The following is a 23,009-nucleotide window of genomic DNA, read 5'->3' as shown; positions in this document are numbered from 1 at the left end:
TGCCTCTTTCTTTTTGTCTTTTTCCTATAGCGCATTCTCCTGCATCTCTTCTCCAGGTAAACAACACACCTGGCCATCCACATAAAATAAAATGTGATTCATCAGACCAAGCCACCCTCTTCTCTTGCTTCATGGTCCAGTTGTGACACTCATGTGCCCATTATAGACAGTTTCAGCAGCGGTCAGCATAGGCACTGACCAGTGTACAGCTACTCAGCCCCATACACAAAAAAACCTAGCGTAGTGGGGGCGACAGGGGCGGCCCGCCTCGGGTGGCACTTTTATGGGGTGGCAAAGAATTACTGTATATTTTAGTCTTTTAAATTGAAATGCCTAAATAAGGGGGTGGCGATATTTTCCTCTGCCCTGGGCGGCTGACACCCACGCTACGCCACTGACTTCAATGCTCTATGTGTTCTGACACATCAAGTTTTTCTGCAAGATGTGCTATAGTAGCTCTTATGTGGGATCAGACCAGATGGGCTAGCCTTGACTCTCTGTGTGTATCAATGAGTCTTGTGCACCCATGATACTGTTGTTCTTTACTGTACCACTTTTGGTGGGTGCTAACCACATCATACAACACCTGCCATTTTTGACATGGTGTGACTCAGTCAATTAGCTATCACAATTTTGCCCTTGTCACACAGATCCTTACACTTGCCCATTTTCCCTACTTCCAGCTCATCACTTCGAGAACTAATTGTACACTTGCTGCCTAATATATTCGACCCCCTGACAGGTGCTATTGTAATGAGATAATCAATGTTATTAACCTCACCTCTCCGTGGTTTTAATGTTGTGGTAGATTGGTTTAGATATTACTACAGTAAAAGTTGATTGGTGGCTACTGAAAAATGAAATGGGCTACATGCATAAGGTGGTACCAATGTGCAGATAATTGGTTACATGCAGCAGTGGTTGGTGCTGCTGACTCAAACACTAGATTCCTGGTTATAATCAACAATCTTCCTGTTTGTGCATAGGATTCACTCCTGCCGGTCCATTTATTTTCTCCCACATCCCAAAGATGTGTATATTAGCTTGTTTGGCAGAATGGCACTGCATATGGAGTTTTTTCCAGCTTCACCACCTTGCAGTCTTCAGGCTAGATTAAGCAGAACTGGACAGTGGAAGGACAGAATATCAAATTATTTTGCATTTAATAGTTTTATCATTTCAAAGATCATTTTCTGTTGTAGCATTATCTTTACTTACACTAGCAGTAAGTAATAAAAATGGTAGTACAGACAGTACAGTTTTGTATTGAAAATGTAAGAAGTGTTTTTTTTTTCTCCCAGGCTCAGTGTATGAACCTTTGAAAAGCATTAATCTACCAAGGGCAAATGGCGAAAGCCTCTGGGATAAACTAGACAGATACTACAGTGCAGGCAAGTATACCACCCCTCATATTAATATAAGAACAATATTCTTGCACTTAGAAGCTCTGTTTAATAATGTGTCTCTTTGGTATTGTATTCTGGTTGAGTATAAGGCTTAAAAGGTTACTGTGACCTTTATAGTCCAAAGAGACAATTTCTTGTTATGAGCTAGATGTATGAGCCACTCTAACCTTTTCATTTGAAAGTCTAGTCAAGTTGACAAATTTAATAATTTATGGTGACATGTGTATTGACTTTTACTTCTCATGCTTGTTTTTTTCCTCATACCTGATTATAGTTATTTATTCAATATTATTAGTGATAATGTTAGATAATCTTTATCACCCAATGATTACAGTTCCCTTAGATTTTAATCTTACCATCTTTTCTTTTCAGTTCAAAATAACATCATTTAAAGTTTCCTAGGTATTCGTTAGCCGTTCATGTAAATGATTTTATGTTGTCATTTATGAAGAAAATTCCTTGTAAAATATGAAATAATATATTTAACAATCTGAATCAGCATGGAATTTCGTTAAAATATTGATGGACCATTGAGATATGTTTTCTATTTAGATTTATCAACTGTTTTGCTTTTGTGTGTTATTAAAATGTTGTCCATAAAAACTGTACCTGCTGCAGTATGAAGAGGTAGGAACTTCGGAATAGTATTGATGACCTTGGACCACTGATGTTGATTTACTGCCAGCAAAGGGTCTATGCTTTGCCCTTAAATCGACTCCTACATAAGATTGATGTGTCATTTTCTAAACCTCTGGATAATGCAGTTATTACTTTTTACTCTTGAGCTCAAATGCCACATGGTCATTATTATTGGTTCTGTATTATAGTGGTATGTAGTAAGTTGAAACAATTGGAAGTGCATTATTTTTAAATTTCCTACAGCTATTTACAAATATTATTTTTTTTTTGTCAGTTAATAATATCTTGATTTATGATATTAGTTGGAACTTATGATGTTATTACTGATTTATATTGCTCCTAATTATTTGCTGTTTGACTATATCTATGTACAGCATCTGGTGTGAGGTTCGAATCAAACCCTGGACATAATGCCATTTTATCACAGATCTTACTCACAGTCTTTCTCACACACAAATGTGCTCAATCTGTCTCTGATGCACAGAATCAGAATTGCCAATGAGTGAAATTCATCACAAGACTTGTGCTGACAGAGACACAATGCTCCTACTGTAAAGTCTGTGTCTGATCCCAAAATTCAAACCAAGTGCCTTGGAACTAACTACTGCACCAGTTTTTCCACTGCCCAACAACATAAACTGAATATCATTTGTTTCATTTATATTTGCTAAATCAACTTGTACAGAACTGTCAGCTAATCAACATACATTAACTCCCCAACTATTTACTTTGGTTAACGAACTTAAGTTTCTTGTTTTTGAGTGTATATCATATTAGATTAAGTTCAGCACTGACAAAATCAAGATCTGTCAGATCTTGTCCATTATTAAGTGCCACCTTTGAGCCCTGATCACTAGAAGGTACTCTAAAGGAATATGTCCGTTTAGAATGTCTTTTTGCATGTTGTTTTTTTAATCTTTGTTTTGTTTTGTGTTTTATACTAATTTTGCATTCTTAATTTAAGTTAATTTTATGATATTTGCTTTCTTCATGAGAATTTGCCAGTGGATAACCTGTGGCTCTCTTGTCTTTATTTCCCTTCTTTCTTACTTTATTTATTCATTTTTTTATTCTGTTTTGCTTTTAAAAATACATTTTGTATTAAAACTGTTGCACAAAATTAAGTCTTAAAAATAATTTCTGTTAAATGTTTGCTATAGCAGATTTTTGCCCCAGAACAAAAAGAAATATAATCTGACCTGTGTTTGGACAATATGTTAATAGCAAGAAGAAAAAAAAAACATAAATAAAATATGGGAAAGCTTGAGGGGGAATGGCATGCTCAGTTCAGTGAAGTCCACTAGAGACTTCCTTTGTTCATATGTTGGAAGATGTGTTGAAAAGGCTTAAAATTGTGAAATAAATTACCTGTCAGGACTGGAGAAATGATGTTGTATAATTCTATGATGCTTTGATGATCATCTTCAAAGGAGCGTAAGAGAAAAAGTCAGTTTTTTGTGTTTTCTCTTATGGAAGTGTACTATTCTTTTTAATATGTTTTCACCCATTGTTTTTAATAAGTGAACATAAGATGCCTTTAAGAAAGGAAACTGTTATTCTTTAAATTGTGAGAAAACTGTTATTCTTTAAATTGTGAGAAAATTGTGTTGAAAAATTATAACACAGAAATTACAGTTGCATCTGAAATAAGATGAACATTACTGAATACTGAAACATCCCTGATAAATTGCATAGGCATTTGAAGACCACATATAACAATATGTTAATGTAAACATTATCAATAATTTATGGTTTCTTTTAGTGGTTTAAAAATCTGACAAACTAACTGTTGGAGTATCTCATTTAATGTTTTTAAAACTACAGCATCCTCTGTTTTCTTCCCTTGTATGTGTCCCATCCCCACAGTACTCTCTTTCCTCCCACATCTCCCAAAGATATGATTGTTAGTAAGAATTTGGAATCTCAAATTAGTGGGTGTGTATGTGAGAGAGTCGTATGCTATCAAAAGTTGGTCCCTGCTTTGCACCCTATTCAACCTTTTTAGCCTCTGATCTAGTGTGACCTCCCAGTTAGATAAGGCAGGGTTGGAGAATGTTATGTTATACTTTTATAATCAGGTTTGGAAGTTACACTGTTTTGTTACTTGTGTTATAGATATTTTTAGACAAATAACATTTTATATATGCCTCGAAGGGCATGCATTCTCATACATATTTAATTTGAGGAGGCGAGTGTGGTTTCCTGATCTACCCTACCTGATCAGTAAATACTCTCATCATTAGTGGTGTAACAATTAATCAGCCTAAGATTGAAATTGTTCAGTTTTTGTTTGTTATTGTGAGATTGGTGATCAGCTTGTAACTGGCTGATTGATCTACCGATTTTGTGATATCAATATGTTAACCTGAGGGCATGCATGGTAATGCAAGAGCAGCCAAAATGGAAAGTGTTTAAAAAAAAAAAAAAAAAAATGTGTTGTTTTGAATTAGTTTTAAAGTATCTGGAGATGACATGATTGCTATGTGTAACATTGTAATAACATGGGTCGGCTCCATACTCCCTGTAGCATTCGTGAGCCTCTTGAGACCTTTCCGCCAATAATGTAACCAAGGGGTAAGTCTAGCAGATGAAGTACAGAAGTGCTTTTATTGAAACAATTCCAAACAAATTAGTGTTCAATGAGTGCAGTGCTCTAAAATAATCCAATAAATAAACGGCACCATTCCAAGCCTCTGACTTCTACTGCCAGGCTTGCATCCCTGTGGTCCATGGCACCACCCTCAATTAGCCTTCTGTTACCACTGCAGCTTCCACTGCCTGTGACGACCCAGGTTCACTCCATGATCCCAACTCGCATCTGGGAGCCCTTGAACCCGACACCAATGAGCTAGGCAGTGAGGCACAACAAAGCAAGGGGATAGTGCAAAATGTGCAAAGTGCTTTTATTAAAACAACAAAATTCAAAGTATTCAAATGAATAGAGCAGTGCATCACAAAAACCTTCAAATAAATAATCCAATAAATCAAATGAACTGGTGAATGTCAAAATCCAATAAATAGAAAAAATACTTTTTAAAAGAGGTTAAAACAATGGCTGGGAGCTGTCCTTTTAAAATCAGCCCAGTGCCTTTCTACTGGTGACTCCCCTGCATCTCCCCTCCCGTCCAGGCTATGCACCAGGGGAGTCACCCCACCAGCAGCTGACCCTCATTCTACCTTCTGATCTGGAGGCTTCCCGATCCATGGCTTCGGTTCAGCAGTCTCCAGACTGAGACCTGGGTTCCCCCAATTTCCAGGACGCTCATGGTGGGGAATCTACCTCCCAAGCCTCCCGACTCCCGCTGTCTTCCGTGGCGAGTCTCCCTTCTTCCGGTCACTCCTGCTCTTCACAATGCTCAGCGGGAGCGACCACTACCAACTGCCCTAGGTTTCGGCCAAACACCCCGCTAAGGTTCAATGTCCAGCTGCCTGCTCGCTCGCTCGCTCTCTCGCACTGGCTATCCTCTCCCTGCTTCCTGCCTTCTCCTCCAACCTCTGTTTGTCTTTTCTTCTCTCTTTCTTCATCCCCCTGCTAGCCACCTCGCGCTTCCGTTTATTATGGGGACGTGGGTCAGATGTGGCAATTAGCAGCTCCCGGGAACAATTACAGATGCGGACAACTCTTCACCTGTGCACTTAAGCGAGGTTCACCCGCATCACGATTTCACCTGGGAACCGCTTCCAACTACAAATACCACGCTCAAACCCGTTACACCACACTGCCTTTCTCTAGCCTTATGTGAAGTCACTCCATCTGAGCAGTACTTTGGTCACTTCAGCTGGAGTAGCCATCAGGCCCTGAGTGTCAGCGCACCCTCTTGCGAAGGACTACATCCCAGCTGCCACCTTCTCTCACACTCTTGCTCTTCCACCCACTCATAAGCACCAGCTCCCTTCACCTCCTGCTTTCTTCCCTCTTATCTTTTATCCTCCAGTTCTTTCTTTTCCTTTTCAACTCCCTTTTCTTACTGTGCTGGCTCCTTTTTATGTGCCTTTGTGGGTACAGCATCTCAATAACACACTGAAGGAAGCCGATGAAGTAATTGAAACAGACTGTCCAGGTGCATCTTGCCCCAGTTACTCCACCAACCCCCACAGCTACGTGAGTATGCACACCCACCGAGATTGAGCTGGCCAATTATCAATTTATTAAAACAGCCATCTTTTTATAAGCCGCGGGCCCACTGTACCACAAGCATCTGTAATGAAATGTTGGTCTTGGTTGAATTAAATCCAGATATTTGGCATAATTTATTTGGTTAGACTTTAGTGGGTACTTCACTAAGTTCAGCATTCTGACTTTCGACAATGCAGTGAAAGCAATAAAACTGGCAATGAAGCAAATATATTGCAGCCAACAGTAATGCCACAGTTTGTAAACAAGCAGAAATTACCGTGATGGCTAAAAATCAAAGAGTATTATAAATGAAATAATGGAGTTCATTATTCTAGACAACCAGTCATTTTTATAGTAGAAAGTCTAGGATTCTGTAATTCATCCCTTGGATGCACGGTATACTCTGCCAAGCACAAAATTCTTTTCAGGTATAGCGTTACCCAAGATGTACAGTGCCCTCCATAATGTTTGAAGACAAAGACACATTTTTCCTTGATTTACCCCTTTTTTCTCCAAAATGGAAGCTTATTCTAAAATGTTATGGATTAGATCCTGCCTCATTTTAAAAAGTTTTTAGCAGATCCCTAAAGTGAGAATTTAATTATTTCCAATTTCAGATAGTATAGAACATCTGCTAAAATGAATGGGAAAGTGCCCAGTCAGATATTGTGTGCTAGTGAATTCACTGGAAAGAGCACACTTTTGTTCAAATTAGTTTTGAGTCCAGTTATCTTTTAAAAATCTGCTAATGCTTTTAGAACTACTGGCACAGAAGTTTGTGGGTCAGATATATAGATATAGTGCCATATCATATGCATATAGTGATATTTTCTGTTCAAGTCTTTCTCTGAGAATCCCCTTTATCTCTGATACATTTTGAATGTATACAGCCAGTGGTTCAACGGTGATTGCAAAGAGCAAAGGTGATAAGGGGCATCCTTGTCAATTACCACCTTCTAGTTTGAGGTAGTCTAAAATAATATTGTTAACATAAACTGAGGCTTCTGGACTAGTATAACGTAGTTTGATCCATGCATATATGTTTGGGCTGAACCCAAATTTGTGAAATCTGGTGAATTGGTAGACCATTCAACGATATCAGTATCAACCATATCATATCATGCGTCAAAATTGTTTGTGGTTAGGTGTGTTTGATTGCTTCATTAGTGCAGGTATAAGATACCTAGGTTTGCTTCTGCTCTTTGGAATCTATAGTTTTCATAGTACAATAGTGAAAGGCAAAGAAGCCATTATGAGGCTGAAAAACAAGAATAAAAGCATTAGAGACATTTGCAGCACCTTAGGAATAGTAATATTTGTCTAGAATATCATTAAAAAGAAGATGATCTGAGTAGTTGCAAAGGGACTGGTAGGCCATGGAAAGATCTCCACTGCTGATGACAGAAGAATTATCACTATGGTAAAGAAAAAGCCCAAAATACCTGTCCAACAGATCAGAAACAGTCCTCAGGATGTAGATGTGTCAGAGACTACTATCTGCAGAAGACTTCATGAACAGAAGAAATACAGAGGCCACACTACATGATGCAAACCAGTAGTTACCCACAAAAATTGGATGACTAGATTACAGTTTGCTAAAACGTACTTAAAAAAGCCTGCATATTTCTAGAAATGGGTCTTGTTGTCAGACGAGACACAAATGAACCTGTGTTAGAGTGATGGCAAAGTGGGGAGATGGAAAGAAACTGACCAAAATCTAAAGCATACCACATCATCAGTTAAACATGGTGGTGGATTTGTTATGGCTTTGGCATGTATGGCTGCCACAGGTACTGGCACACTCATCTTGATTGATATTGTAACTGCTGACAGCAGTGGCACTATGAATTCTGAAGTGAATAGAAATTTCCTATCTGCTCAAGTTCCAGTAAATGCCTCCAAACCCATTTTGCGACACTTTTTCCTACAACGAGATAATGATCCCAAACATATTGCTAAGGCAACACAAGAGTTTGTAAAACTAAACTTTAGAACATTCTTGAATAGCCAAGCCAGTCACCCAATTTAAATCCATCGAAAAAAGCAGGGGCTGTAGATGGCTGCATTAAGGGCTTGGTAGAGCATCATCAGTGAAGATACTCAGCACCTGGTGATGTCTATGGATCACAGACTTCAAGCAGCAATTGCATGCAAGGGTTGTACAACAAAGTAATAAATATGACTGCTTTCATATGTAATGGTGCTTGAAAGTTAGTGAACCCTTCAAAATGTTCAATATTCCTGCATAAATATGATTTAAAACATCATCAGATTTTATTGAAAGTAGATATGGAGAACCCAGCTAAACAAATGAGACAAAAATATCTTACACTGTCATTTATTTATTTGAAGAAATCACTCAGTATTACCTATCTGTGAGTGGCAAAAGTATGTGAACCTACTGAAGGTGAGATTAAAGTTAGGGGTTGTCAATCAATGTCATGGTTATCAATCAATGTGATGACAATCAGGTCTGAATGGGCACCCAGTTTATATTAAAAGAACAGGGTTCTATCAAGAGCTTCATCTTCAAACACATTTGTGCAGTATCAGTGTAACATACTACAGACAAAGGACATTTCAGGGGACCTCAGAAAAATAATTCTGCTGTGAAAGGCTACAAAACCATCTCTAAAGTGTTTGGTCTACACCAATCCACAACCAGACAGATTGTGTACAAATGGAAGAACTATAATACTATTGTTAATCTCCCCACTCCAAGGTCAAGGCGTATGATTGTCCTTGAAGTCGCAAAAGAACCAAGGGTGACTTCTAAGCAACTAGAAGCCTATCTCATATTGGATAATGTTAATGTTCATTAGATCATCATCAGGAGAACACTGAACAACAATGATGTACATTGCAGGGCTGCGAGGTGAAAGCCACTGCTTTCCAAAAAAAAAAATTTGCTTTCCATCCACAGTTTGCTGAAGAGTATGTGGACAAGCCTGAAAGCTCTTGGAGTATGGTTTTATGGACAGATGAAACCAAAATAAAACTTTTTAGTTCAAATGAGAAGCATTCTATTTGGAAAAAGAAAAACACTGCATTCAAGCATGAGAACCTCATCATATTTCTGAAACATGGTGGCAGTAGTATCATGCTTTGGGCCTGTTTTGCTGTGTCTGGACCAGGACAGTTTGCCATTGTCGATGGGAAAACTACTTTTGAATTATACTAGCACATTCTAAAGACATTTGTCTATGAACTACATCTCAAGAGAAACTGGATCATGCAGCAAGACAATGACCCCAAGCACACAAGTCATTCAAAGAATGGCTGAAGAAGAATAAAATAAAGGTTTTGGAATGGCCAAGTCAAAGTCCTGACTTTAACGTAATAATAGTGATGTTGAAGGACCTGAAACATGAAGTTAATTTGAGAAAACCCAGCCACATCATACAGAATTGCCTCAACTCAAGGGAGGAATGGACTAAAATTCCTCCAAGCTGATGTGCAAGACTGATTAAGACCTACCGAAAACTTTTCATTGCAGTTGTTGCTAAAAAAATGGGGTCTCACAAAATACTAAAAAGCAAAGATTCACATAGTTTTGTCACTCACAATAATGGGTGAATAAAGAAATAATTACCAAGTATGATACTTTGTCTGATTTGTTTAGCTGGGTTCTCCATATGTACTTTTAGGACTTGCATGAAAAATCTGATAATGTTTTAAGTTATATTTATGCAGGAATATGGAAAATTTTAAAGAGTTTAACTTTCAAGCACCACTGTACTTGACATTGCTATGTCCCAAAGATCAAGGTTGCCCCGAAATGGGTGGGGTGGGGACTATAAAGAGTGTTGAAATTTCTACATGATACAATCAAAATGTATGCAAATGTCCTTAAAAGACAGCCTACAATGTGTACTTTAATCACACCTGTTAAGCAGAGGTGTAAAATAAGGAAAATGTATCTTTGTCCCAAACATTATGGAGGGCTGGTGTGATTATTGTCATCTCACAAACCAAGCCCCACTCGGAGTTGAAACAACTGATGTTGGCTGCTCATTGGAGTCCAACTTCCACTTAAAGAAAGTTATTCTACATGTGCAAGAACTTTCTGGCTTGCACACAGTCACATCTCTCAAAGTGGCATTTGAAAAAATGCTTGAAAATAGGGAAAATTCCTAAAAGCAGAGTGCAAGTTGTTATATGAGGTGATGCCCGAAATATATTGAAAGCAATTGAAGAGTCTTCTCTGCCTTGGTTACCTTGCTTGACTCATACACTTCAATTCCTGGCAACTGAAGAGGTGCTCTCCAAGAGAAGCATAAATTATATTGTAGCAATAAGAAGAAATATAGTTGGACATTTGAAACTTTTTCCACTTGCATACTGAGAGTACAGACTCAATTACAGCAGTTAAACAAAAGACTTGAACAAGATATGCTGACTAGGCTCAACAGCACATACTGTATGCTGCAGAGTCTTTAATAGCAAGAATATGTTTTAGAAACATAATCGGCAGACAGTGATTTACTGGCCACCTTCTGAACCAAAGGGGATGCATTGAAAACACTTTAGCCCTGTCCTACCAACCCTGCCCTACCCACATCCTTGAGCAGCTTACAAGAGAGCGAATATCTTCTATAGTCACTGTTGTAGCTATCATCCCGTCAACTGTTACACTAAAAAGACAACTAGGAAAAAGATCTCATCATGCAGTGAAAACTACAAAAGGAAAGCAGTTCAGCAGAGATTTAACAATACTGAGGCTGAGCCAATTTACTGTGTATCTGCAGTGCTTGATGCAAGTTTTGCCAACAGCCGTTTTACTAATTATAAGTCTAGCAGAACATTTTTAAGTAATTTTACAGTTAATGATTCTAAAATAAATTTTGTTCACACATTAATTTCTAAGCTTACACATTTTATAAACTATTTGTTTGCTTTATTAACTCTGTTTAAGCTTCCTCGATATATAATGATAAAATACAGTATGGTGCTATCAATACATACATAACTGATTTTGATTTTTCTTTAAACATGAGATAAATGGATCAATATTTCACCAGAAGAACCCAGCAAGAAGTGAGGGAAATGTTACTAAATGTTTTAGGGCATAGAACTCATGGGGAGGCTGAAATCACATGCATTAAAGCTCTAATCAATGATAAACTATCAGAGAAAATATTTCAAAACTCACTATTTTAGATGCATGCTGAGGTTCTAGAGGACAGTTTTCAAGAAACACAAAACGAACAACAGCATATACTTCTATAGCACATTTTTATACACAGGATGTAGCTCAAAGTGCTTTTCAAGATGCTAAGGAAAGAGTCACAAGACAAGCAAAGAAGTAAAATTAGGTAAGTATAATAAAGAATAACAGAAAATAAACCAACACAGGCTTACATAACATAAATATATAATTAGTAGAACTGTACAGTCAATATATCAGATTCTAAGTCTCTAAAAATTAGTGTAATGATAAGTTTATATGGCTGGGAGAACAGATAAAACAAAAAAACACCAGTTAAGCAGAACTTGTGTAGCCTGTCAGAGTTTTCAAATACTAAATCCTAACTTAAAATAAATGTTGTGTTAAAACCTGAGGAACATTAGTCATACATCATAACTAACAAACTAATGTTTGTCTTAAAGGAGGGGCCAAAATTTAAACTTTTTATTAAAGAAGGTGTAGTCAATTGATTATTAGCTGTAGAAAATAGCTTATTACAGTAAGAGCGTATTGTTGAGTTACTGTCAAACTTTATGTTTGAAATTGAAATAATATAATAAATAGTTCATTATATTAAAATTGTTTATAATTATCACTGGCAGTGGTAGTGCTGCTGCCTCACAGTAAGGAGACATGGATTTGCTTCCCAGGTCCGTCCTGTGTGGAGTTTGCATGTTCTCCCCGTGTCTGCGTGGGTTTCCTTCGGGTGCTCCTGTATCCTCCATCCTCCCACAGTCCAAAGACATGCAGGTTAGGTGCATTGGCGATCCTAAATTGTCCCTTGTGTGTGATTGGCTGGGGCAGGTCCCCGTGGCCCTGTGTTAGGATATAGCGGGTTGGATAATGGATGGATAATTATCACTGTGTTATTATTGAATTAGAACTGCTGTTTCTCATGTTGGTTTTCTTTTTACACTCAATCCACTATATTTTATTTTCCTATTTTTATGGTACTTTTCCTACTTTTACTTTTAAGTGGATGCATGCAAGTAGTTATATTTTTACAGCAATAGAGCGAAAATGCCTGTTTAGTTTTCAATGGATTTGCATGTTTTAGGAATCCCTAAGTACAATTTGCTCAATCATAATGAAACGTGGCACCAATATTAGTAACTAGCCAACCCGCGGCATACCATACGCCGCATAATCGGGCCGGTTTTTTTAATGAATTTTAAGCACAGGGAGGAAATTAACATCTGAAAAATCGGTAATGTAATAAATCGGCAAGAAAAGCAACATTGTAACAATGCACGGAACGAACCAACACACAATCGTCCGTGACTGAAAACCGGCGGATCGTCCTCGCGCCTTCTGCTGCCAGACGGAGGGATGGGGGTTCACGGCGCGGAGAGTGGAACGGGAGGAGAGAAGGATGTCCATTCACCTCCGTCTGTCATGCTAGTCTGCTGATTTCTCGTTCAGCATGTACTGCCTGGTCATGTGCCCACCTCCAACTTGTCACTTGAGTCATCGTCTTTACACAGTCCAGATGTACATGTGACTGACGTGGACTTTTCATTGCTCTGTGCGGTTTTGGCCGCTTTTCTATATATAATCCACCAAGACACCTGACCACGGTAGTAGTGATGCCTAGAGAGCGAGGGTAGACGCAGGCCGGTGAAAAAGGAGTGTTGGTGGGCAGGGAAACGTCTTCCGTGTTCCTGCAGGAGCATCTAAGAAGACGCATGTTTGTCGCGGATGCGAATTGCTGTATGTAGTGTGTAAAACAGTTTGCTATGGTGCAAGCGGTCATGCGTTGTAACCGAAAACTCGGTTTTTAAAGACTGCTTATTCATTGTGTTTTAACCTCAGTTGTAAAGGATTGTTTTAAAGATCCCATGAGATACCCCTCACATGCTGCATATGGCAATTCACCTCCGTGAGAAACATGCCTCTATGAACAGTCAACGTAGCTCGGAGGTGCATGACATGAACATGACATTAACCTGCCCTGCACCGCATGTGGCCTCCACGACAGACGAATATAAATGACGCCACTTTTTCTGTGTCCTCGCGTCCGACTTGGTGGGTGTGGCCCTGCGAGTTGTTGTCGTATCCAATGGAGTTGGTGGGCGTGGCTCCTTCCTTCGTGCGCCATAGGTGTCTCACTTGTCGGCGGCTTAGTGAATCCACGCCCCTTCCGGCGTGCTTTTCATGGTTGTCTTGCCTTAGTGAATTATATATATAGATGTAGAATGTTAGAAGCTTATTGATTTTGAGCACAATTCCTCCAGTGAGTTTTGCATTACAAAGATAACTACCTATATATATATATATATATATAGCTATAGCTGGAAAGTATTGTGATGGGTTAAAATTTTAGAAACCACAGCTTTATGTTGGAAGAAATATGCTGGGTATATCAGATTTCTAATACTGCTTTTTAGGAAAAACATAGCTATATTAGTTAACAGTAGTAACATTTCTCTCTTTAAAAGCAATTTGAAACACGGTAGTTTGCTACATCCTATAATATGCATATACTGTATCTCAATGTAATTCTAAACACAGTTTTTGTCAGCGTAAAGTCACATGCCTGATTATAAATGTCCTGATGTATAACTGCCTGGTTTGATAACTGGAATAAATAAATGTGAAAATAAGCAGGAAAAATAATAAGTCCTGGTAGACTAGTATAACACAGGTACACTTCCATAGATTATTTACCAAAGCAGTTAAACATAGAGCCCAGATGATCATTACGGATCCCTCTCATCTTTGACGTAGATAATGAATGATTCCCCAACACTATATAGATGCAAAAAAAAATTCAAGATGTTATTTTTCTTAAAAGTTTAAATATCCTGAATAACAGAGACATATTTTGCAGTTCTTCTTCTTATTTATTGCTTGCTTAATTTAGGTAATCTTGCTTATCAAATATGGGAGATAAGTATAATGTATGATATATATATAGCTAACATTTTCTGTTTTATATTTTGTTTACAAGCTTTGAAGTAAGATCAAAAGAAAAAGTTGCTTATAAAATATTTTGTGTTTGCTGTTACAGTTAAATCAACTGTGCTCAACTACCAAAGTGCTACCACTGGCCTTTTCCCCATCAAAACTTATTCTGACTGTAAAGAAGCAAAAGTCAGAGACAGTTTGTATTGTGCTGCCAGTTCCTGGGCCTTGGCACTTGCTTACAGGTAAATATAAGGGGGAAAATACTTTCAATTCTTCACTGCATTTTTCTGAAAGCCTTCTGATGCTGCTGTGTAACTTAATAGTGAAATGTCCTTTCATAGGTAAGCAGATGCATTCACTTCAACAAATATGTCTGTTTAAAAAGTACACTTAATATCAAGAACCTTCCATTCAAACATCCCATATTTAGTTTTTTTCCCAAATTTGCTATTTTTGTGGTTAAAAAAGCTCATCTGAACAAGTCTTTTAAGGCTACATCCACACTACAGCTAAAAGTGACTCTATTCTGACATTTTGTCTCGTCTGATTAATTTTTTTTTTTTTTGCAGGTACTTGTAATCTGATATGAGTTCACAGATATCTGTCCTGAATATGCCTCACATGTGCAAAATTAATCAAAATAGTTTTGTTAGACAGATGTGGCCAAACAGACAGATAATGGTTCCTGCTCAACTTCACATTATTTTAGTACAGGATGTCTATGTGCTGTAATAACAAGAAAAGAGAGAGAAAGAGTTGGAAATCCATCCCATGTATTGTAAGGAAAAACAGGCAAAGTTAGCAAGTAGTCACAAAAGAATTTGATGCTGGTTTAGGTGGGTTTCCCTTCTGATGATCTGTAGAAGAGGAAAATAGAGGTTAGTGCATTAAATCAACCCCCGAGCTGACATCTTAACCCTCAGTTAAGCCCTTAGACTGTCTCCTATGCGCACTTTTGTGACCGTGCACATCAACTCGTGCTGGCATGATGTCTAGAATTTTTTTGTTTTGTTTTTTTTTTCCTCCATCTTTTTCTTGAAAAAATAATTGAATTTCAAAATACCCCTGGAAAATTTTTCCTCTCACTGCAACCGTCCAAGCAATACTGTAGCAGAATTTTAACAGACATCAAATTATTCAATCCATTTTACTTATGTTTTTCACAAAATAAAAAAGTGATGCAACACTTTAGAACTCAGTATATGTACACTAAAATAATTTAATTAAGATGCAAAATGGGTATCTATATCAATTTTTTAAACCAACTTTATTTTAATGCTTTATGCATGTCAGAGATTTAATAATTTCAATGCCATTGCACTTGACTTTAATGCTAGATATTTAGAGATTTACTAAATTTATACAGTAGATATAGATATTTATGTAATATAATTCAGAGTGTGTTGATTGTTTGTTTTATTTTTGGATTGCATATCTCAAAGTTTCTGCCACCCCTACTACAAGGAGACATTTCAATTTGTACACTCGGAAACAGAAATACACAAATTCTCATTAAAAAGGTTTTTTGGTCTAATTGATTGAAGAAGTGCACATATGTTTTAGTAGTATATTTCAAAGTAAAAAGAAATAAACTCTTCCTCTCCAGAGTATAAAATCAAGCGACATAATACTACATGTTATAGTTTAAGCACTAATTCTTATATGCTGAATTAAAGACTGAGTAGAAAATAAATGAAAAACGGCAGATGCTCATTATTATTTAAGTTTGTGAACTTTGCATCTTTCCTTTCCTACATCTTAATCTTTCATTCTGTAAGCAAATTATGGTTTGCTAATGCTTATTTGAATCCATTATTCTTTCTGCTTTCCTGATATTCCTCATCCCACTGGCAAATGTAACACCCCAAAATATAATAGATATATACCCCTGTGCTTAATAATGCTATTTATTATTAAATACAGTCGGTCCATGAGTATTTGGACAGTGACACGGTGGATTTGAAATAAAGCAATCATTATGTAATTGAAGTGTAGACTTTCAGCTTTAATTTAAGGGGTTAACCAAAAATATCGTATCAGCTGTTTAAGAATGACGGATATTTTTCTGAATAGTAAACCTAGCCCGCCCATCCACCATTTCCAGGGTCTCAAAAGTATATGGACATTTGACTGACAAACTGTTCTATAGCCAGGTGGGAGCAGTTCTCTCATTATTTCATTAATTGTTAAGCAGGTAAAAGGTCTGGAATTGATTCCAAGTGAAGAATTTGCGTTTGGAAGCTGTCCATGCAAGTAAAACAGTCCATTTCTCAGTCCAGGCTGAGAAGAGAAAACAAACCCTTTAGAGAGATAGCAGAAACAGTAGTAGTAGTCAAATCAACCATTTGATACATTCCTAAAAAGAAGGAATGCATTGGTGAACTCAGCAGCACCAGAATGTCTGGAAAACTACAGAAGATAACTGTCCTGGATGATTGCAGAATTCTGTCCTTGGTGAAGAAGAACCCCTTCAAAACATTTAGCCACACCAATAACACTCTCTGGGAGGTAGACCTTTCATTTCCAAAGTCTACACTCAAGAGAAGACTTAATTAAAGTTAAGACAGAGTGTTTACCACAAGGTACAAACCATTGGTAAACATCAAGCATGGGATGGACATATTAGACTTTGCCAGAAAACATGTTTTAAAAGCCTGTCCAGTTCTGGAGTGGTTTCATTTGGACAAAGGAAACTAAGATCAATATATCCCAGAGTGCTGAAAAGAGAAGAGAAGAAACGGCTTATGATCCAATGAATACCACATCATCTATGATACACTATGGTAGGCAGTTTTATATCATGATCATGCATGGCTGTCAATGGAAGTCAGTTACTAATGTTTATTGATGATATGACTTCTGGCAGAAGTAGCAGTATGTATTCTGAATTGTATAGGGCTATGCTATCTGCTCAAATTCAGACATATGCTGTAAAACCAATAGGATGACACTTCACAATACAGATGTACAATGAGCCAAAAGATAATGCAAAAGCACACCAAGTGTTTATCAAAACAAAGTAGTAGAATATTGTTCAAAGGCCAAATCAGTCAACTACCCTCAACCCAAATGGACATGCATTTCAGTTGCTGAAGACAAAAATCGTTGGCAGAAAGTCCAACGAACAAGCATCAACTGAGGACAGCTGTAATAAAGCAAAGCATCAATAGCATGAACACCAGCACTGGGAGATGGCCATAGATTCCTGACTTTAGGCAGTCATTGAAAATGGTCATTATATTTGTGATTATTTTAGCTTGTCGAAATACCTTTGAGCCCCTAAAAATAGGGGGCCATGTATAAAAATGTCTGTTGTTTCTAAATGACTTACACAATGTTTTTATTAAACCTCTTGAATTAAAGCTGAAAGTCCATACTTCAATCGCATCTTGATTGCTTTGTTTCAGATATATTGTGGTGGTGCACAGAGCCAAAATTATGAAAATTGTGTCACTGTCCAAATAATTATGGACCTGAGTGTATACTCATTGGGCAGCATGCGCCGGTACAGTGCGTTGCTGCACCCACTACACAATGAAACAACTCTGGATCCCGGTTGGCAACCCCCCCAGGCAGACACGTGGTCCAATCCCACCCTCTGGAAATGACCCTCTATCTGCCACAGTCAGGTGTTATTTGGGCGATCCTTTGGCCTGGTCCAGCCACTCGGGTCCCCAACAATGAGGATCTTACGAGCTGGATGACCCTCGGAGAAATGTGCCACATGGCCATAGTGCCATAACTGACACTTCCTCACAATGCAAGTAATGTGCCTCATTCGGGACTCCAGGAGCAACCACTCATTCGAAACAAAGTCAAACCAACAATACCCAATGATTTTCCGGTGAGACACAGTACCAAAGGAGTCCAGTCTTCATCTCAGGTCACTGGATAGCATCCATGTCTCGAAACCATACAGTAAGACCAGAAGCACCAGGACTCTAAAGACTTGGACCTTTGTCCTTTTATATAGATATCGGGAGCGCCATACACCCCTTTCCAGCGACTTCATGTCCCCCCCCATTGCTCTCCCAATCCGTCTATTGACATAGGAAGCATCACCAGAGACCTGAATGTTACTGCCAAGGTAAGTAAACCTCTCAACAAGGTCAACACTCTCTCCGCAAACAGACACACTGCTGATGGCAGTGCCCAAGAGGTCATTAAAGGCCTGGATCTTGGTTTTTATCCAGGACACTCGAAAGCCCAGACACTCGGACTCCTCAGTCAGTGTCTCGAGCTCCCAATCAGAGCCTCCATTAACTCCGCAAAGATCACAGCATCATCAGCAAAGTCAAGATCCGTGAATCTTTCTTCACCAAGAGATGCCACACAGCCACAGGGCAGCTTGATCAACTGAGTCAAACGCTTTATGAAAATTGACAAAGGCTGCAAAGAAACTGCACTTATTTGCATTTCCACTGCATGAGAATCCTCGGTGCCAGGATGCGGTCAATGGTTGCCTTCTTAGGCGTAAAACCAGACTGTTCTGGTCATTGGTAGGTGAGCAAGTGATCACGGATCATATTGAGGACAACCCTAGCAAGGACCTTACCCAGCACAAGAGCAGTGTTATCCCCCTGTAGTTGCTGCAATCTGGGGTGATCACCCTTCCCTTTCCAGATGGGGATGATAAGTCCTGTTTTCCAGTCATTTGGGATGATGCCAGTCTCCCAAATGGAAGCAAAGATTGCTTATAATGCCAGGATGACAGCCTTACCACCAGCCTAGAGAAGTTCACCCTGGATACCACAGATCCTTGCAGTATATAAAGCTGTGAAATCTCTGTGAGATTGGGTGGTTCACAGCTACTTGGAGGATCAGCTTTAAGAACCTTGAAACCAGAGATATCCAGCGTCCTAGCCAGAGGGTCAACTTTGAACAGCTGCTTAAAGTAGCCAGTCCAGTGGGTCACAACTGCAGTGTATACTGTTATCTTTTATATATTAAATAACAATGCTGTTTATTATTAAATATGCTTTTATCATTTATGGCAATTTCTTCCAAAATGATTTTAGCTTACTGCAGTATTTATGAATTTGTTGATCATTCCTGTTGAGAGGAAACATTTCCTCAGGTTCTTTGGAGTGAAATGTGGGTTCAAATTTGCAGTTGTTCCTTTATTTATATATATATATAATATATAATTATATATATATATAATTTTTATTTTATTTTTTTTCTTAGTATCTATTTCTAAATGATTAATGTTAGTTACAGTGGATATTCCAAGCTGGAAGTGTTTAGATGGATTTATATACTTCCTCTGATTTGTAAGAGTAATTTATCTTTCTTTTTTTTAAATCCTCCATTTGTTGGTTTAAGATTTAGTAGCTCTGGAAATGTCTATCTTGTTTAATTCAAAACCTAATTAAGGGGTGATGTCTTTAAAATATATATTATTGTATAAATTAGGTGACAACACGTTTTCCACATGGCACATTGTTTTGTTTTTAACTCAATTAAATTTAATAAATATACAGTAATTACAAAAAAAGTAAAGAAATATGCTTCAAGTACACTGCAGAAGTTGAGTTAGCTTCTGTTAGCTCGATTATCTAGTTAAACATGCAACCTGATGAGAAATGCCTAACCTTTTCCTTACAGCTAAAAATAATATACAGTGTGTTCCAAAAGATCACTTTACAAGGAGTTTCACTGAACATCAGCTGCTTATTCAGAAAAATGCAATGAACTATTAGTAGATTTGATTTATTGTTTGTTATTTAGTTGTCAAGTCTTATAATTATAACTATATCTTCTAACTATATCACTTGTTTTTTATTTCGATTCACGGTTAAAATATGTTTTTGTACTGTACCTTAGTAAAGAAATACCCTGCTTTAGTTGAGTAATGCTTAGTATCTAATACTTCAGTTTCATTTGCATGCCATCCTTCTGTTTCAGGCGCATTGATGACGATAAAGGAAGGACACATGAACTTGAACACTGCGCTATTAAATGTATGAGAGGAATTCTCTACTGTTACATGCGCCAAGCTGATAAGGTAAGGCATTCTTTCATAGATTTGAACTTTGACTTTTATTCATTTTATGATAACTCCAATTTTCAGGTTGTGTCATAATCTTCAATATTACTGCTAATTTCTGTTCTGTCATGACATTCTCAACATTTTGTTTTTTGGTTAATCCATTTGTTTTATTACTTGGATTTATTAAGTAAATTATTTTATTTTTTTAATAGTGCTAAATTATTATACAACATTGTAAAAGTAATAATATACTATGTACACATAAAACTAGTGACCCTATAAACATATAAACTGTGTTAATTTTATGCACACTTAAAACAATAATTAGTCCTGTCTGGAATATAATGCTGATATAAATAATAAATTATTACAATTTTCAATTAATGTTAAGAGATGTTATAAATATTACAAACCGGATTCCAAAAAAGTTGGGACACTATACAAATCGTGAATAAAAACTGAATGCAATGATGTGGAGGTGCCAACTTCTAATATTTTATTCAGAATAGAACATAAATCATGGAACAAAAGTTTAAACTGAGAAAATGTATCATTTTAAGGGAAAAATATGTTGATTCAGAATTTCATGGTGTGTCAACAAATCCCAAAAAAGTTGGGACAAGGCCATCTTCACCACTGTGTGGCATCTCCCCTTCTTCTTACAACACTCAACAGACGTCTGGGGACCGAGGAGACCAGATTCTCAAGTTTAGAAATAGGAATGCTCTCCCATTCTTGTCTAATACAGGCCTCTAACTGTTCAATTGTCTTGGGCCTTCTTTGTCGCACCTTCCTGTTTATGATGCGCCAAATGTTCTCAATAGGTGAAAGATCTGGACTGCAGACTGGCCATTTCAGTACCCGGATCCTTCTCCTATGCAGCCATGATGTTGTGATTGATGCAGAATGTGGTCTGGCATTATCTTGTTGAAAAATGCAGGGTCTACCCTGAAAGAGATGACGTCTGGATGGGAGCATATGTTGTTCTAGAACCTGAATATATTTTTCTGCATTGATGGTGCCTTTCCAGACATGCAAGCTGCCCATGCCACACGCACTCATGCAACCCCATACCATCAGAGATGCAGGCTTCTGAACTGAGCGTTGATAACAACTTGGGTTGTCCTTGTCCTCTTTGGTCTAGATGACATGGCGTCCCAGATTTCCAAAAAGAACTTCGAATTGTGACTCGTCTGACCACAGAACAGTCTTCCATTTTGCCACACTCCATTTTAAATGATCCCTGGCCCAGTGACAACGCCTGAGCTTGTGGATCTTGCTTAGAAATGGCTTCTTCTTTGCACTGTAGAGTTTCAGCTGGCAACGGCAGATGGCACGGTGGATTGTGTTCACTGACAATGGTTTCTGGAAGTATTCCTGAGCCCATTCTGTGATTTCCTTTACAGTAGCATTCCTGTTTGTGGTGCAGTGTCGTTTGTAAATACAACTGTATTATTCTGCTTAGATACCTGTATTACTATGTCATTTTCCTTATTTACAGTTCATCACATCATTCACACAAAAAATGCTTATTCTAGAGAATCATATTTCAAGTTCAACATTTACCTTAATACTAACTGAAATAATGAGATTCCAGTTATTTAGTAAAGTGTTTTTTTTTTTCTTTTTTCTAGTTAAAGATACACTACCAATTTGCATAATTTAGTATGCAACTAGGAAAACCCCAATGCCTTCTTTTAGGTTCCTGATTAAGAGAAATGCAGCTTCTAAACTGTACTTAAAATAATACAAGTTCTATTCAGTAATCCTTTACAACATTCACTCAGTTTCTTAATACTATTGTTTCTCTAATAGTATATCTTGCTTCGTAGCTATCTGATAAAGGCGCTCCAATTCTGTAGATTATATTAGAGTAAATATAATAATGCAGTAATAGGTTTTAAGAAATTATTGTTGGTTTGTAGCCAAGATACCCATGATTCGATGGAATGGCAATACATTCTTTCACTTACTTGGCATATAATCCGATTGGTTTTTCATAGGTTTACACCTGAAATAAAAATACTTACGTAGGCTGGAGGATTTGTTACGTTTAATTAGCTTATAGTTTTTTCTTTAATTCATTTGTGTAGTCAGTGATGGTTTCACAGGCAGTTATGTACAAACTAATTTGGGTTACTTGGCCTCTTCTGTTCTTGTACTGTGTAAACTATAATTGCATTACTATATAAAATTATACTAATAACTATGTTTTGTAGTTTTATATACTTCTTTTAATTGGTTTACTGTTTTCAAGTATACAATCTCCTTTAAGTCTACATTAGATTGATCGCAAATTCTGTTATCGACTGTTGTTAAATTAATGATCAATTAATGACCAAAATTTATATCATCAGTATTTATTTTTATATAATCAGTATTTAATTGTAGAAGATACTGTCAAATTAAAAAATAGTAGTTGAAGTGAAATATGAGAATACATTTAATATAATTTTATAGTTAACTGGCTCAATTCAATCTAAATAAGTAGTGGCTCTCCCATTTTGCAGTGCTCTTCAACCTGTGTGTTAGCCTTCCCACACTTATTTGCTAAATATTTCTGTAATTGAGCATTTATTTGGTGTAAACGATGTAAAGGAAAATCACAAAAGCATCACAGAAACGTTCTGTAAAATTTAATTTAATTTAAAAGTTTAATTTCAAAATTGTGCAAGGCCAAAATCATTACTTAGAATCTGATAAAAATTTGTTTTCAAATTTTTTAGAAGACGATCATAATCATAACAGTCATTATAGACC

At 37.3% G+C, this 23,009-nt stretch overlaps 1 protein-coding gene across 3 annotated transcripts in view; it reads left to right on the top strand.

Moving 5' to 3' along the window:
- phkb (phosphorylase kinase, beta) overlaps positions 1-23,009 on the top strand; it is a 167,795-nt gene that overhangs the window by 15,967 nt on the left and 128,819 nt on the right. For all 3 annotated transcript variants that reach the window (XM_039763121.1, XM_039763120.1, XM_039763122.1), the window contains 3 exons: positions 1,302-1,391; positions 14,361-14,499; positions 20,165-20,264. In XM_039763121.1, the coding sequence (XP_039619055.1) occupies positions 1,302-1,391; positions 14,361-14,499; positions 20,165-20,264 (329 nt within the window). The remainder of the gene's footprint in view (positions 1-1,301; positions 1,392-14,360; positions 14,500-20,164; positions 20,265-23,009) is intronic.

This window comes from Polypterus senegalus, chromosome 9, assembly GCF_016835505.1.
Source record: "Polypterus senegalus isolate Bchr_013 chromosome 9, ASM1683550v1, whole genome shotgun sequence".
NCBI classification, from domain to species: Eukaryota; Metazoa; Chordata; class Cladistia; order Polypteriformes; family Polypteridae; genus Polypterus; species Polypterus senegalus.
This window is presented reverse-complemented; position numbering and strand designations above follow the sequence as displayed.